The 16,782-nt window shown below is 31.7% G+C and overlaps 1 protein-coding gene across 2 annotated transcripts in view; it reads left to right on the forward strand.

The window, feature by feature from the left end:
- Positions 1-16,782, forward strand: part of Nbea (neurobeachin) — a 532,882-nt gene that overhangs the window by 212,393 nt on the left and 303,707 nt on the right. For both annotated transcript variants that reach the window (XM_042685587.1, XM_042685588.1), the window contains exon 35: positions 5,774-5,835. In XM_042685587.1, coding sequence (XP_042541521.1) covers positions 5,774-5,835 — 62 coding nt within the window. The remainder of the gene's footprint in view (positions 1-5,773; positions 5,836-16,782) is intronic.

Raw genomic sequence — 16,782 nt, forward strand, 5'->3', positions numbered from 1 at the left:
TCCAGATGATTTATGATAGCAAAAATGTCTTCTGGTTTTCTATTTTGCATGATTCTTTGCTGTTTAAATTAAGAAGTTAATAAAAGGGAACATCACTTGGGTTAGTCACCTTGTGTTGTGAAACTAAAGTTTAATCTATGTATACAACTGTCCCATGCAAACCTCAAAAATTATAGTTTTATGTAATTTGGAAATATAGTTTTGTACTAGAATTATATTTTCAGGACACTACTTTTATACATTTGTATATTTTAGCTCTGTAACTTGGCTGCCAGTTGCTTCATATCAAAGATTATATCTCTTAAATTCTCAGGCCCTTCCTCAATACAAGGCCTGAAGTGGCTTAATTATAATTTGTTAAATAAATTATTTAAAAATAGCAGTTTCAGAAGATAGCCAGTCTCAAGCTGGGCACTGGTAACTCATGCCTATAATCTTTAGCTACTCAGGAAGTTGGGATTTGAGGGTAGTGGTTTGAAGCTAGCTTGGGTAAGAAAGTCCATGAGACTCTGATCTCCAGTTACCAATCAAAAAGCCAAAAGGAGAGCTGTGACTTATCCGGTAGAGCAAAATAGCTCAGGGACAGGGCCTGAATTTGAGCCCCAAGACTGGCAAAAAACAACAATCAAAACAAAACAAAATAAAAACCAAGCCAAAACAAAAGCACCAATCCCAAATTTTGTTAATAGCAAGTAATTTAGAAATTTTAATCCAATTTTAGTATATATTAATTAGAAATACCAATCTTAGTGGAATGTTCAAACAGAGGTTAGTCACATAAAGTAAGAGGTGACTTTGAACATTAACAAATTGTCAACATAGTATGTTGGCAAATATTTGTATTCAAAACATTGAAGAGACTGAGACAGGAACCTTGAGAGTTCAAAGCCAGGCTACCCTACCTAGTATAATACTGCCTCAAATTAAAAACAAAAAAATTGCAAAATATTTTCCTTATACATTTTGAAGGATTAGCACAAATGTAATTTCTAACATAAAGTAATTCTGAAGCCAGGTGCTGGTGGTTCATGCTTGTAATCCTAGCTGTTAGGGAAGCTAAGATCTAAGCATTGAAGTCCAAAGCCACCCAGAGCAGGAAAGTCCATGAAACTCTTACCTACAATTAACCACCAGAAAACCAGACATAAAGCTGCAGTTCAAAGTGGAGGAAAAATGCTTAGAACAGTGTCCAGGTCCTTAGTTCAAGCCCCAGGACCACTACCAACAACAACAACAACAAAAAGAGTAACTTTGACCAAGGTTTTATAGTTAATTGGTTTAATACTAATGTTAATAAGGCTATTAGAATATTCTCTTCATCTCAATTCATAATTGAATCTGATCACTTTAAAAAATCTGTAAGAACCATCACTGGAAAACATACTGGAAAGATTAATAGACCAGTCAGAATGAATATTTGGGAATTATGTGGTTATAATGAATTGTTTAGTACAGCAGGTGTACTTTTCTTTCTTCTAGATTGCTCATTTCTTGTTCCTCAGACTACATAGAGCAAAGTTTGGCGAAATATTTATTGACCTGTCTGAGTTACTGGCCTATTTGCCTCTAACTCTGGGATATATGAAGCAAAGGTAGCTCATCACTGTGTGGTTTGTTAGATCTTAATGCTGTAGTTGCTCGGCCTTCTTCCCACCTTTCAGCATTGTTAATTTTAAAAAATAAAATAAAATAAATTATATATATATATATATATATATATATATATATATATATATATATATATATATATATATCACTTCCAAAATGCTTCAATTCTGTTTGTGGGAAATTGAAATGTTTAGCTACAAAAGTATGAGAAATTTTGGTGGGAAATTTAAGATATTAAATTTGTAGTTTCCTGATGAATTCAGTTGCTTAGCTTTAATACAATATTGAGGGAAGCCATTAATAGCAAGATTTTAATGTAGTTTTCCTTAAACCATTGGAATTAATATATAAAAGAATATAAATCATAATCTTTTTTCTAGTCTGAGAGATAAACTACTTATTATAACTATCAATCAGGCCATCATTATTTTAGCAGAAAAGTAAAGCTATAATTATGATGTATAGCCTTACATTCCAGTTCCATTTTTATCTTATCTTTGTCTCTCTCTCTCTCTCTCTCTCTCTCTCTCTCACCTACATTAACAGGCTGAAAATCATTAGCATAAATAAAGTTTCTCCAGGCAAATTTGCTAGCTACTCTTTCTGTACTTCTGTACTTTATAGTTTCCATGAAGTTCTCAAGATTCCCTACCACCATTGTCTGTCTTAGTAAAGTCACCTACTTTCTTCACTTCCTTTCCAATTAATCATGCCTGTGGTACAGTAAGTTCCCACACTCTGAAAGACCTCTTATGTACAAGATTTCTTTCTGTCAGGCCCTCAAATATTTATTGTCTCTATTCCAGTTGTTCATTTTATGATGGTAAGCTACTGCAGTTTGCAGTATTGGTTTAGTATTTCTGGTCAGAATATTATGGCAATTTGCTTTTCTGGTGAAAATGTGCTATGCAGTGATTCATAATGCTAAGTAGATTTTTGTGGTGAAGTTATGCATGTACAACTTCTTAGGTGCTGTCGAAGCACAGATTGACATCTCTGAATAGGAATGTCATACATATCCATGCTCCATTTTATAATTGTGTCTAAATTCTTTCTTTGACCTTTCAAAATCATTTCTGAGTGTATTTTATTTTCATTTTTACTTTTTGAATTTTAACCTAGTCTTCCTAGTTTAACCTAGTTGCTTTTTCAAATATCCCCTGCACTATAGTCATTCAGCTTCCAAGCTGTAAAGCTCTATTTAATGTTTTTCTCTCTTTGTTTATTGCTTCCTCTGTATCTTTTGTGTTAGCTATTATTCCCTCCCATCTCTGATGAGTACCTTCACTAAGAAAACCATCAAAGTTATGGTTGGAATTAACCATCAGAGCCTTTCCTATAATCGTATATTGTTAATGCTGAATCATACATATAGTTCTGTAGCAAATATTAATGATATTTTTATATGACTTGACCTCAGATGCTAATTGGACAACTTACTGAATTTATCTTGACTAGTCATCTAATATTATCTATTTATTGATTAATAAGTAGTTCAAACTATTTCAAAGTTCAAGTTACTAAGAGAATTAAATGACACAGCATATATAAAAATGGCTTATAATACATATAAACTTAAGTAAACCTTATTTTAAGTACTATCTTGGGTTCTTATCAAACTTACACTTTTTATAATGTCTTGTTTATTTCTATTGTCTTTCAAGTTCTAACATTATCATTTTCTCATACGGAAACATCACATAGCATGATTGAATTATGAATCTCTTGCTTCATAAGAATAAGATAAACTATGTGTGAGACATTTACTGGCAAAATATTTGCTTACTGTATTTACCACATAGGAGTTATTTATAGCATCACCACATAAATTTGACTGTCTTGAGCTTTTTTATTAAAGTTATACAAAGTCATGTTTGTTACATACAACTCAAAATTTTACATAAAAATTCTGTTTTATTAAAGATAAAGAATCATCACAGTTTATATTTTCAACGTCATTGACCAATAATATTGTTAAATATTAATGTCATTGTTCTTTACTGATTTTTGATCATACTGTATTGATATATAAAAAAGTTCCAATGAGACTATAATTTTTGAAGGTAAAAATAGTTTGAAGGTTGCTTTCACTTGAGTTCTTATTGTCAAGGTTAGTTTCTGTTTTCTTTTAAGGAGGATTAATTAGTTTATTTCATCTAAAAGTAGACAAAACACATTCATACAGGAGTTTTCTATGGAGTTCAAATTGCATTCAGTAAAATACTGAGAGTAAATACTGTTAATGAATTTATTTTTCTGTCCTATCAATTTGTTGTTATTGCCTTGAAAAAAGCATTAATATGCATTTGCCATCTTTTTCTTTTTCTTTTTTTTTTTTTTTTTTTGGTTGTGGGGCCTTTGGGCTTGGTCACTGCTCTTCAGCTCAAGGCTAGCATTGTACTACTTGATCACAGCGCCACTTCAGCTTTTTCTGCTTATGTGGTACTGAGGAATAGAACCCAGGGCCTCACGTATGCAAGGCAAGCACTCTACTACTGAGCCATCTTCCCAGTCCTTGCTTATGTAATTTTATGATAGAATGATAGTATATCTAAGCAATCTAAGCATTATGAATCTTATTATATAGTTTTTAGAAGTTTGCTTAAAAAATTAGTTCATAATGAAAGAACAAAGACAGGAGCCAGTAGCTCATACGTATAATCCTAACTACTTACAAGTCTGAGAGTGGAGGTTCAAGGTTCATAAGCAGCCCGAGCAGACAAATTTGTGAGTCACTTATCTAAATTGAGTCAGCACAAAGCTTGAACTGCAAGCCTGGCTCAAGTAGAATAGTAACTGTGAGAAAGTTGAGCCACTCAAGGCCCTGAGTTCAAGCTCCAGTATGTAACACTAGCACCAAAAAAATAAATAAGATTACATTTTCTAATTTTTACTTCAAGGTATTATATATTAAAATGAATACAACAAATAACTATGAATAATTCCATATATCACTCTCACATTTCTAAACCACTATGAATATATAGTTTGTGATCCTGTGGGCTTCTGTTAGTGTTTATTTTGTCATAATTCATATAGTAGGTGACAAACATTCTTTTAATCTTTCTCACTCTAGTCCCTGATCAAGAATATGGCTGATCAATTATTTCTTAAATGATTTTTTTACTTCTGCTTCTTATTTTATTAATTATCTGTCCGCTCAAAGATTTGGTAAGATGATATATACTAGTGCCTTATTACAGTTTGTTCTGTCTATGCAATAAGAACACGGTTGTTGGCAATAAGGTACAAAAGGCCATTTATCTACCACCTGCAATAAATATACGTGCAAGTGTTTTGACAAGATTCTTGAGACCATTTATTGAAATCAGTTTTTAAAAGAACAGTTTTGTTTCAGTTTTCAGCTTAACCACTGCACATGTAAGACTGGGGAATTTCTTGCTAAAAGATACATTTATTTGTTGCAAAAAAAGTTCTTTAAAAATCAGCAAAAAACTTTCAGAATGTCTTCTGTTAACAAACATAATAACTAACGTACCCTTTCACAGAAACTGTTAATTCTGGATTACAGACTGGAAAATTTTTAAACTAGTATTATGATCAGTAACCTTATCATATATAATAATATAGATGAGTCATCTTTTACCTGGAAGAGTTTTGATAAGTAATTAATGTTTAAATTATTTCTAAAAGCGATCTTTTCTTACTTGCAGAACTGAATATTAAAAGATGTGAATTAAAAGAGACAGTGTACGTAGATACTTACAATGTCTCCCAGTTACTGAATTGCCAATTAAGTGATGGTCGTTATTACATACTTATAACATTTAACAGCTCCTACCAGAGCTAGTTGGCAAGTTTTATATGCTATATGAAATTCCCTATTTGTAAATTATTTTAATTTGGTCTTTCAAAGAAAGATCTTCAATGATATGCGAAACAATCACAGAGCAAAAATATTTTGGGGATAAAAACAGCCCTAATTAGCTCAACAATTTTAATAATCAACACTTGCCTACAATATTGTGACCAAATAGTAAGTGAAACATGAAGTCTGCTTTTTAGTGATTCTCCCATGTTCTTGAAATCTAAATCAAAGTGTATGCTAGTGAATATTTCATTTATTCGATTTTAGGAGTTTTGTTTTAAGCAAAGTTTTTATAACTTAAAACTGTATAATGATTTGAACCTTTCTATTTTGTAGGCCTTGTCTGTATGAAGTCCAGCACATCTGTGGTTGAGCTTGTTATGCTGCTTTGCTCTCAGGTACAGAATCTCATTAACCGGACTTCCTTAATATGTATGAGGATTTTTTTGTGTGATTCATAAAATGTATGTTACATATATATGTGTGTGCATGATTTCTTTAAACACCTTTCAGTTACAATAGAGAAAACAGATTTATTAAGCTATTGTTAGAAAGTACTTGGTCTTACCATGTAGATATTGTCTTATCCTCAGTCCTCCATTTTCTGGTGTCTATCTGTGTTTAACTGGATTAGTCTCCTACCCTCCTTATTCTCCCATTTTCTGTCATTCCCTATTGTTTCATCTTTATTGTAGGTCTTTCAATACTGAATGCCCCACCTTTTAAAATTAATGAAATTTATTTCACAATATTGGAATGTATTGTTAGTTGCAATATTTATTACTCTTTGTTAGATAATAATGAAAACTAAAGATTTTTTTCAGTTAGTAGCCAAGTGGAGTATATGTAATACAGCTCACTGATGGCTGACCTTTGTTGTATTGCTTTCCTTGTTTTCTGTGTGTAATGATATAAAAAATGGAGATATAGATTCAGAAATCGATCAGAAACTGTAAAAATCTTAGAGCTGTTTATCTTTAATAATGAGAATCCTTAACAATTATATTCAGCTTTTTAAAATGTATATATTGCAATTTTCTGATAATTAAACTAGAAATGGTCTTTCCTTTTTCCTACTCTGTCTAACCCAGATTATCCTATAAAAACATTTGTACTTACTTAAATAATTTCAAACTGAAAAAAGACCTTCAATATGTTTGTATTATAAAGTTATTACATTTATTTCTAGTTTCTCTAAAAGAAAGAAAAACAAATCTACACCATTCCTCATAACTAGCGTGAAGTCTGCTAAAACTACAGCTTACTCCAAACAACAATATGAATTGATCCTTTAAACATTGACAGAACAAAAGAAAGAACTTACCTATTGATTTCCAGCTTTCAGGTTTACTTTCTGAAGAATATATTCATAGGCAAGTCATTAAGTCTTGTTCTACCTCTTTAGTGAAGAAGAATATTGATATAAAAGAGGATAAGGAAAAGGATATCCTGTAGGAATTCATTTGTAGCCATGTGAAAATTTTGTCACTTAATGCTAAAAAGTGCTGAGTTCAAGAGATGTTCTGAGAGTTCTGTCTGGACCTTTTAGGTTTTTAAGGATCCACCTTCTTTTTCTTTTTCCTTGTTCCTAACGGTTTATGCAAATAAATGGTTTTAGAATTCCTTTTCCTTTCTCCCTGTTTCACAGCAGTTCAGAGAAATAAAGAGGAATGTAGCATTAGGATCCAGTGTCTTTGATGGCCTCATCATCTAATCATAGGTTTAACATTACTCATTTGCTGGCTCCAGGAATTCCTGCCATTAAGGGCCCTAGAGATGAAACTTTGCCTCAGATATTGATTGAAAGGAAGAGTGAGAAATTTAAGCTCTCTATGCAGTGCACTTTCTTTTAGTGTTCAGCAAAGCTGTCTTATAAACATGTCTCTCAGATTATTTTTAACTTCAATTTTTAAAATAATTCAGTGTGTTTGAACACCTTGAAAAATTAAATTGTTTCAAGTGGTTCAGTGATTCAGTATACCTCATTTAAGAGACTTAAAGAAGTATGCTTGCAAAAAAATTAGCCCCAATTATCTTACTATTTTCTGTAAAACCAAAATGTTGCTTTCATAAAATGTTTTTAATAAACAAATGATTTCTTTTATCCAATTTGGATGGGAGGCATTTACGATTATACTGTGAAATCAGGCTTGTAAACTACCATTGTAGATCATTAGTTTATCTCTGGATACATTAAAAGTTTGGTCTTGAGAACAGGAAAAAAATGGACATGTCTTCAAAGTTTTTAAAAATAACCTACCATTTTTGTCTGTTTCTCAAATTCATGATGACTTATATTCTTTCACTCATTAGCAGGACAAACAGCAGTAGCAGATCTCTCATAAAGAGATGTAAATACAAATAGAGTTAATGATGCTATGGAGATTGCTTGGCATAGCTTTCTTGAAAGTAGTGTTCTCTTCTGTGGGCTTTAATGCATCTCTTGTACAATGGAGTTGATCCCTGTAGAATTAGCAAAGTTCTGTAAGCTATCTTCATGCCAAGGCAGAAAGCAAAACTGATGAATCTTTAAAGCCTCTGAGTACTTTTTGTTTTATTTTTTCGGTTAGCCCTATGAAAGTATTGTATAGCTCCACAGGGTGATAATCAGTAGTAGTATTCATAAAAATAGTTTAAAATGAGAATGAGGAAAATATTTGCATTATTATACATACACCTGAGATATCCACAGTGACTGAATTCTTGGTGAAAATAAATTTTCAATGCAAATGAAATTTTCTAGTTAATTTATTTCCTTAGAGTATGTTTTTAATCCCCAAATTTATATGAACCATTGGAAAATCAGAATTTTTGTAGAGAGTAGACAGCTACAAATTGGAAAAAGTAAGGGAAAATTAACATTTTTGAAGCATTTTATTGTTCTTTACTATGATGCATTAGGTGATTTTATTTTTTATTTTGTTTTCATTTTGGAAATTTCATGTAAATTACTACATACTACATATTATTAATGAAATTAGGCTTTTTCCATTTTATTTGAGATCTTGAATAAAAGTACTTTCACTAATAGTTTGTGTCCAAAATATGTTCTAAATTTACATGAGATCATATTACAAGTATTTGAAGGTACTAGTCAAGGATAATTCAGTTCATATGGGAAGTCTTTTAAACTCCAAGGGACACAGCATCTAACTTACCCCCAGTGGAATTTTACATCTATGTGAAAAATGTATTATAACTTTTAAGAAGATATTAGAAGATATATCCAGTATGATATATTTATTATTCTACAAATACCACAGCTATTCCTATATTCTTGGTATTTTTTTCTTTTTATAACACAAATATAATTCAATTATTTATTCACCTTTAATTTGTATTAAAGTTGTAGTTCATAGCCTCTTTGGTTTCCTGTCATTTTAATGTGAAATTAGCTGCATAAAATAATTGATGTATACTTGTATTAGACAAAGTCAGTGCATAGTCAGTGAAGTACAGTGTTTCCTACAAGTTTGTCTATTTATCACAGGTCTGTCTCAGCTTTGTTTTAACTTTTACAATCAGCTGTGAGATACTTTCTATTACTCTTCACATGCACCTACTTTGCTTTTACATTTTATTCTTTTATAAATAGCAAATTTCATTAGCAAGTAAACTTTTCAAAGCACTTTAATAGTTTCTAATTGTTTCCAGATATTTTATGTCTACATGAGAAGTACTCCAGGAAAAATTGATGATGATCCCATAGGATTTCTTTAAGTTTTAATAAGTAAATCTTAACAGATGTTATATATTTGTATTTGGGTGTATGCCTTATCAGTCAATAGAAAATGTTTGTTAAATTGACAAACTGCATATAAAAAAGTATTTCTCAGTATGTAAGTGCTGTCTGGCTTGTAACACTGATTAAACAAATGCATGCTTAATAAATCATTTTATTCTAATTTTAAAAATCTAAAAGTATTTAAGCAAACAAAAGTCCTTGGGAGCTATGTATGTAGTTACTAGCATGAATTATTTTGTGGTTTTTATTTGACCTTATTCTTTTTTAAAACGCTTCATATACTTAAATAAAAAGGATTTTTAGTGACTTTACTGATGTGATCAAGGCATTTTCCAGGACTTCTAAAAGCAACACTTACAAAGGAACCACAACTAAAGAACAATCTTCTCTTTTAAGTGATCTGGCCTTTGAACATTAATGTTTTTTCAATTTTTTCTCCAAGTTGATACAATGCAGTCAGATGGTAAAAAAGAAAAAGACTTTTCTGCATCAAAATGTAATAAAGCTAAGAGGTAGTACTAAAAAGAGCAGTAAGATTAATGTAGAGGACTGTTAAATCATATTCACATAGACTCAGTACTGCAAGAATTTTTGTTGTATGTAATAAAGCTATAAATATAAGGAAAACTTCCATAAAGCATTTGTTTTCTCAGAGTCTTTAGAAATTTCATTAAATTACGAAAAATTATGTTACATTTAGTTGAATAGTTAATTAGTCAATGACTACATTGATAAGCATTGTGGTTCTTTCTAAACCTATAGTGTGATATTTTCCCATTTCTCAAGAAACTTAGGGTTATCTATCCAATTTTCAAGTTCTGTAGATAGATATGAAATGAATGAGGAACAATAAAGCATGGCATCATAATTTTAATTGAATATAATCAAATTCTACTATGTATAATTCATCAAATTGAATCTACGAACCAGTTAAGTGACTGTCATGAAAGGCCCTGTTGAGATGGATATAGATGGATTCTGATATAATGTTTGTGAACACCATTAACAAGGTAGGGAATTCACATTGTAGGTCAAGGTCATGAAGAGGAAAGAACCTGTTAGATGCTCAGTTATGACTGACCTTATTTATAGCACATCTGAAATGAAGTAGCCAGATAATATATTCATTTGGTTATGAGCGTACCACACATTTTGTACCTTTTCTTGGAGTATTTCTATATAAAATATTATACTGTTTTGATCATATAGAGTTGAGAAGTAAAAGTTTCTTTCTGACTTTTAAATTACATTTGGTAGTTCACAGTCATTATCTTTTCAGGTTCATCTTCTATTTTTAGGCATAATTCTGTCTTCTCATTCCTGTCCTGACTGTCTTACAAATCCCTGCCTTTTTATTTGGACAACATTCTGCCCCAATTCTTTTCTGTGGTATTATGTCATTCCATGTTAAAAAAGAAAATTGGCATTTGTTTCTATGCTATAGAGGCTTACAATATGTCCTAGGTGTAAGTAAAAGTTAAACAGAAAAGTTTGGGAATATAGCTTAATGGTAGACTGTTTGCCTAGCATGCATAAAGCCCTGGGTTCTATTCCTCAGTATCACATAAACAGAAAAAGCCAGAAATGGTGCTCTAGAGCATTATCTTTGAGCAAAAGAAGCTCAGGAATAGTGCCAGGCTCAAAGTTCAAGCCCTAGGACTGGCCAAAAAAAAAAAAAAGTTATGCAGAAGGTCAAAAATGTAATGAAGCATAAGATTTATAGTCAACGTGGGTCATGGAAAAGATTGTAAATTTTAAGAAATTTAGTGAAAAATCATATATATATATGGTTTTTAAGGAGTAATAAAATGGATATCTGTAGGAAATAATCAAGAAATATATTTGTGAGGTATCTTGACAAGAATACCTACAGAATGGTTTCCCCTACAGGAGAACCTTAGTTCTGTTATCTTCTCAATTCATTATCACATTTCCAGATGAACCTTTAATCACATAATTTAAGAATATATAATCAAATTTATTTCAATTCCATGAAGTCATCTTGATTAAAAGAAACATCTTTGTTGATACCTTTTAATTCAAATCCTAGAGAAGTTAACAGAAAAAAATAAGTGTTTTAATTGTGTGTGTGTGTGTGTGTGTGTGTGTGTGTGTGTGTGTGTATGTGTGTATTCAATCCTAGGCTTGGACTCAGGTCCTGTGCACTGTCTCTGAGCAATTTTTTGCGTAAAGCTAACAGTCTACCATTTGACTCATGGATCCATTTCCAGCTTTTTGGTAGTTAATTGGAGATGAGTGTCTCATGGACTTTTTTTTCTCAGCCTGTCTTTGAGCCCAGATTCTCATATCACAGCCTCCTGAGTAGCCAAGATTGCAGACATGATCCCTCAGCCCTGACTTAAATTTATTTTTTAAATAATGAATGAACACATAAAATTTTTACTAATTAAGGAAGTTTGTAATGTTTTGATGCATGTATACATTGCAGAATGTTCAAATGAGGTTAAACATGATGTTTTCTCAAAAATTTATTATTTACCTATGACAGAAACTTTAAGAATCTCTTCTTGGAGCTTTTTGAAATACAGAGTTTATTATTGTTACTTACAACTTAATTATGTAGTCTTTTATTACCCATTGATCAACCTTTCCCTATCCATCCCCACTACCATCTGAAACCTTGGTAGCTATCATTCTACTCTTAGCTTGTATAAGACATAGATTTCCTTGTAGTGCTGACAGTAAGCCTACCTCTCTTGCCTGAAATTCATAGCGTGCTACAAATGAACCACTACAACGTTGAAGATAGTAAAAATAATATATATGTATATTTATATCACTATGCAACATTTTTCACTCTTTGTAAGATTTTGTTTTGTCTTACTTTTTTTTCAGTATGCTTGACTTTTATTATTTATGATGCCTTTTTCCCCTATGGCACATTCCCTCACAATAATTTTTCATAATTTTATTATTATTGCTTAAGTAGTTACATGTTCACAGTAAGTTACACATGTAGGAGTACACAGAATTCCATGTACCCTTCCCCCATGCAGAGTCAAAACTTGGAAATTGGCAATGTCTAAACTGTGGACATTATTCAGTTTTCTCTACATACATTTTTGTGCATATAAGGTTCAGTGTAATTCATTCCAGGAATTACTGCAACCAACACAATGGTTATTATTTACTCACATCTTCCCCATTTAAACTTTTTGATTTTTCATGAAATTTTTCTGTTATTTTTAATAGATTGATTCAAATCATTCTGTTATTCCTTTCATTTATTTAGAACATTTTATTTTAATTTCACATTTTTTTCAATTTAGTTTGCATTTATTGAGAAGGTGTTAAGTTACAGGTCATTTATATAAAACAACCCAAAAGGAAAGACATCTTGAAGATAACACAGGGCTTTAGAGACTTTCAAAGTCATGAATGTTATTCATTTCATCTGTGCTAGAAATGTACACTATACAAAGTTCATTCTATTTCTGTAGACAGAGATGCCTTCTGTTTGCTGTAACTGTCATACACACAGCAAAATTTCTAACTCATTGTATACTTGTTTGATGAATTATTAGTTAATTCATGAATAACAGCTAGTAGTTGCTAAAGTGATTTGATTCATGTTGTTATAATAATGTATACATAATAAATGCCATTATTAATATTTCAAGTATACTGGGAAGGAAGGGATAGTAGGGGGAAAACAAAGGAGGAGGCAACAATGCCCAATAGGAAATGTACTCACTACCTTGCTCATGTAACTGTAACCCCTCTGTACAGCATTTTTACAATAAAAACATACAAAAAATATTTCAAGTATACTTTTCAGGGGTCATTAATTACATTCTTATTATCATATAAACCAAGCTCCAAACAAAATCTCTGTACTTATTAAGTAATAATTCCTCACCCCTAGTTCCTTGTATCTGTAATTTAATTTTTATCTGTATCAATGTACCCATTCTAGGTGTTACATATAAGTATTAGTTTTTGTGTCTAGTTTATTTTTATATAATATTTTGAAGTCCATTCATGTTGAAGCATATAACAAAAATACTTTATTATATTTTATGATTGAATGACATTCATTTATCTAGTCATCTGTTTATGGACAGTTAAGTTGTCTTCACTTTTGCCTTTTGTAAATAATTTATTGTGAAGATTGGTGAGAAAGTATCTGCCTGCTTCTATCTAGCACATAGCTAGGAGGGTACATACTAGGAAATATGGTTCTTTCTCTTCTTTCTCTTTTTTTTGGGGGGGTCCTGTCGTGGGACCTGAACCCTGGGCCTGGGCACTGTACCTCAGCTCTTCAGCTCAAGGTTAGGACTCTACCACTTGAGCCTAGCGCCACTTCTGGCTTTTTTTCTTTTTTGCTTATGTGGTGCTGAGGAATCGAACCCAGGGCCTCATGCATGCCAGACAAGCGCTCTGCCACTGTGCCACCTTCCCAGCCCCCTTCTTTCTCTTTTTTATGCTGTTATGCAGCATAAAACTCAGCCTCATGCTGTTACGCAGCTGTTTCACTCAGGGTTGGGTACTCTACTACTTGAGCTATGTCTCCATCCATCTTTTTTATCTGGTTATTTGTAGTAAAATCTTGATAACTTTTCCAACTGGGCTGGCTTTAAACTTCAGTATTAAGATCTCAGCCTCAAGAGTAGCTAGAATTTCAAGCATGAGTCGCCAGCACCTAGATAATAATGCAGAATTTCTATGTTTCATTGTTTCAGGAACTGCTGAAATGTTCTCCATAATGACATCACCATTTTACATTTCTGTGATGGATGTACAAAGTTTCCAATTTGTCCACATGTACTCTAACATTTATTATTTCTGAGGTTTTTTGTTTGTTTATATAACTTGTTTTAAAATTATCATTCTAACAAATATCAAGTCTAAAATAGAGCAGAATGTGTATTTCACATTCATTGTGTTTTTAATTTGCATTTTCCCACTAACTGGTGATACTGTTACATGTAGACATGGCTTTTAATATATATATATTAGAAAATTTTCTATTCATATGTGTTTCCTTTATAATTATGTTTTTTGTTTATTGGCTTCTGTGCATCATATGTGTTCATTGTATGCTTTGAAGATTAAAGCCTTTATGAGTTCTTTTATCTTGCTTTATGGGTAGGCTTTTTACCTTTTTGATTGTATCTTTTGATGCACAGTAGTTTTAAAATTCAGTGTCACCTAATTTACCTGTTTTGTCATTGTACCTATGCTTTTAGTATCATATTTATGAATCTGTTGCAAAAATCTGAGCTTGCATGTATTTATATCAAGCTTGTTTTCTAAGAATTGTGAAGTTTTAGCTCTCATATTTGAGTGTTTCAACCATGGCAAGTTAATTTTAGAAGTGTTATGAGGTAGAGGTGCAGATTTACTCACTGATGTGTGGTTATTTAATTTACTTAGCATCATCTGTCAAAGACTGTCAAAATACCCTAGATGATTTTGGAATGAAAAAAATAGTTTTGACACATTTTGTAAGATTAAAATATTATATAGTTAAAAATATTCTCCCTTCTCTCATATTCTTAATACCATTTAAACTATTTCTTTCAAACTATTTCTATAAATGAACATAAAATTATTTTTTAATTATTAAAGCAAGTAAAAGATGAAACTGTAACATGGTTCACAAGTTTTTCCTCTAATTTCCACTCCACACCAATATTGTCCAATGGAAATAAAAGTGGACCTGATACAATTGCATACTTTCTAGTGAATATAATTAAAATAAAGCTTAAAACGAAATGGAGGGATTGATTTTAATAATAATAAATGTGCTTAACATCAGTCCAATTTCAGTATTTTATCATTATAAAATTAATCAAAATATGTTTCTGCATTATTTCATATTTTATAAAACATCTTCCAAAACTGAAAACTACTACCTCTTTTCATGCTTAGTACATAATTGGCTTATACTAGTCACATGTAAAGTGCTTGTAGTAGACATATGTATCAAGTAGATGCCATATTCATCAAAACAAGCTGTTCTGGGCATATATCAATATTACTATCTTTTATTGTTTTAATTCACCAGTAAAACAAACTTTTTGGGAAGCCCAGAATTTTATAAATCTCAGCTAATTGTAATTATGATTAACTTGACAGTTCTGTGCTGGTATTCACAATAAAATGGAATAAATAAATGGTTCTTTGTGAAGATGTGATACCTATGGTTTATTTATACTTTTTCTTACATTTTTTCCTTTTCGTTAGTAATGGAGAATATGTATGTATGTGTTTTTGTGTGTGCATGTATGTGAACTCACACAAATTTAAATGGCAAAAGATATTCTAGTAGTGAGTTAAAAGTACGATCCCTAAATTTCTTTACAATACTAAAAGTTTTAGAACTGGCTTTTACACATATTTTGGGTGACTGAATTATAATGATCTATTATTAATATAATGGTACATAATTCTGCTTCATGGTACATAATTCGACCAGCAATGATATTAACTATTTAATAATAGAAACTACTTCTATTCTGAAGTGGTAACATTGATCAGGATTATGGAAAAATATTTTTCCATAGTGTGAATTGAATGGTCCTGTGGCTCAAGCCTATAAACATAGCTACTTGTGGGCACAGACCAGAAAATCCCAGTTCAAGGCCACTTTGAGTATAACGTATAAGAGACTCTTATTATTAGTTTCTCAGCATGCCTGTCTTCCCAAACCACGAGGCATGTAGAATGGCTGAATATCTGTCAAACTGCAACAAAGACAAGCACAAATAGTAGGACCACAGCATAAAGTAACACCCTAGCTTGAAAATAATCAGTGCAAGGCTAGGCACAAGTAGGCTCACACTCTAATCCATGTATCTGAGATCTGAGTATCACAGTTCCAATCCAGTCAGGTCAGAAAAGTCCTAGAGACTTTATTTTCAGTTAACTAGGAAAAATATCATACTTGAGGTATGGCTCAAGTTGTAGAGCACCAGCCATGAAGAAAAAGCAGAATGAAAGCACAGGCTCTGAATTCAAGCCTGCCTGGTTTCCAGCAGAAAAAAAATAATTTATGCAAAAAGGAACTGGCAAATTGTCTCAAGGGTAGAGCAATTGCTTAGCACTGATTACCCCGCCCTGCCCAAAAGAATGGAGGTGTGTGTGTGTGTGTGTGTGTGTGTGTGTGTGTGTGTGTGTGTGTGCGCGTGCTCAGGCTTCAGTCTGATGCGTGAGAATGAACAAATCAGGCAAACAGCACCATACAGCATGGTTGATACCTATGCATTCTTGAAAATAGTGTACTTCTCATCATGTTTTATGGGATGTTAATATAAGTGTAGACATTAGTCACAACCTATGATTGTACCAAAAAAAAAGGCTTAAAATGACCCATGTTGAAAAATATTGTGTCTGCTTTAAGGTTAAACTTAAACGTTTGGGACAAAGTTGGATATTGTGTACCGCTTTGATGTTAATGATTTTGATATTTTATATTCATATATTACTTTATCTCTTTCTTCAGTTAATAATATTTTAAGATTATCATTCAAACATAACTATTCTTAGCTTTAAAACAATGTAAGAATGACTATTACAAGAATGATACCAAATGGAATGTAAAGTAATGATTTGGGGACTTTAGTTTTTGTCTCTG

Source organism: Dipodomys spectabilis, unplaced genomic scaffold (genome assembly GCF_019054845.1).
Source record: "Dipodomys spectabilis isolate Male_0828 unplaced genomic scaffold, ASM1905484v1 ptg000095l, whole genome shotgun sequence".
Lineage (NCBI taxonomy): Eukaryota > Metazoa > Chordata > Mammalia > Rodentia > Heteromyidae > Dipodomys > Dipodomys spectabilis.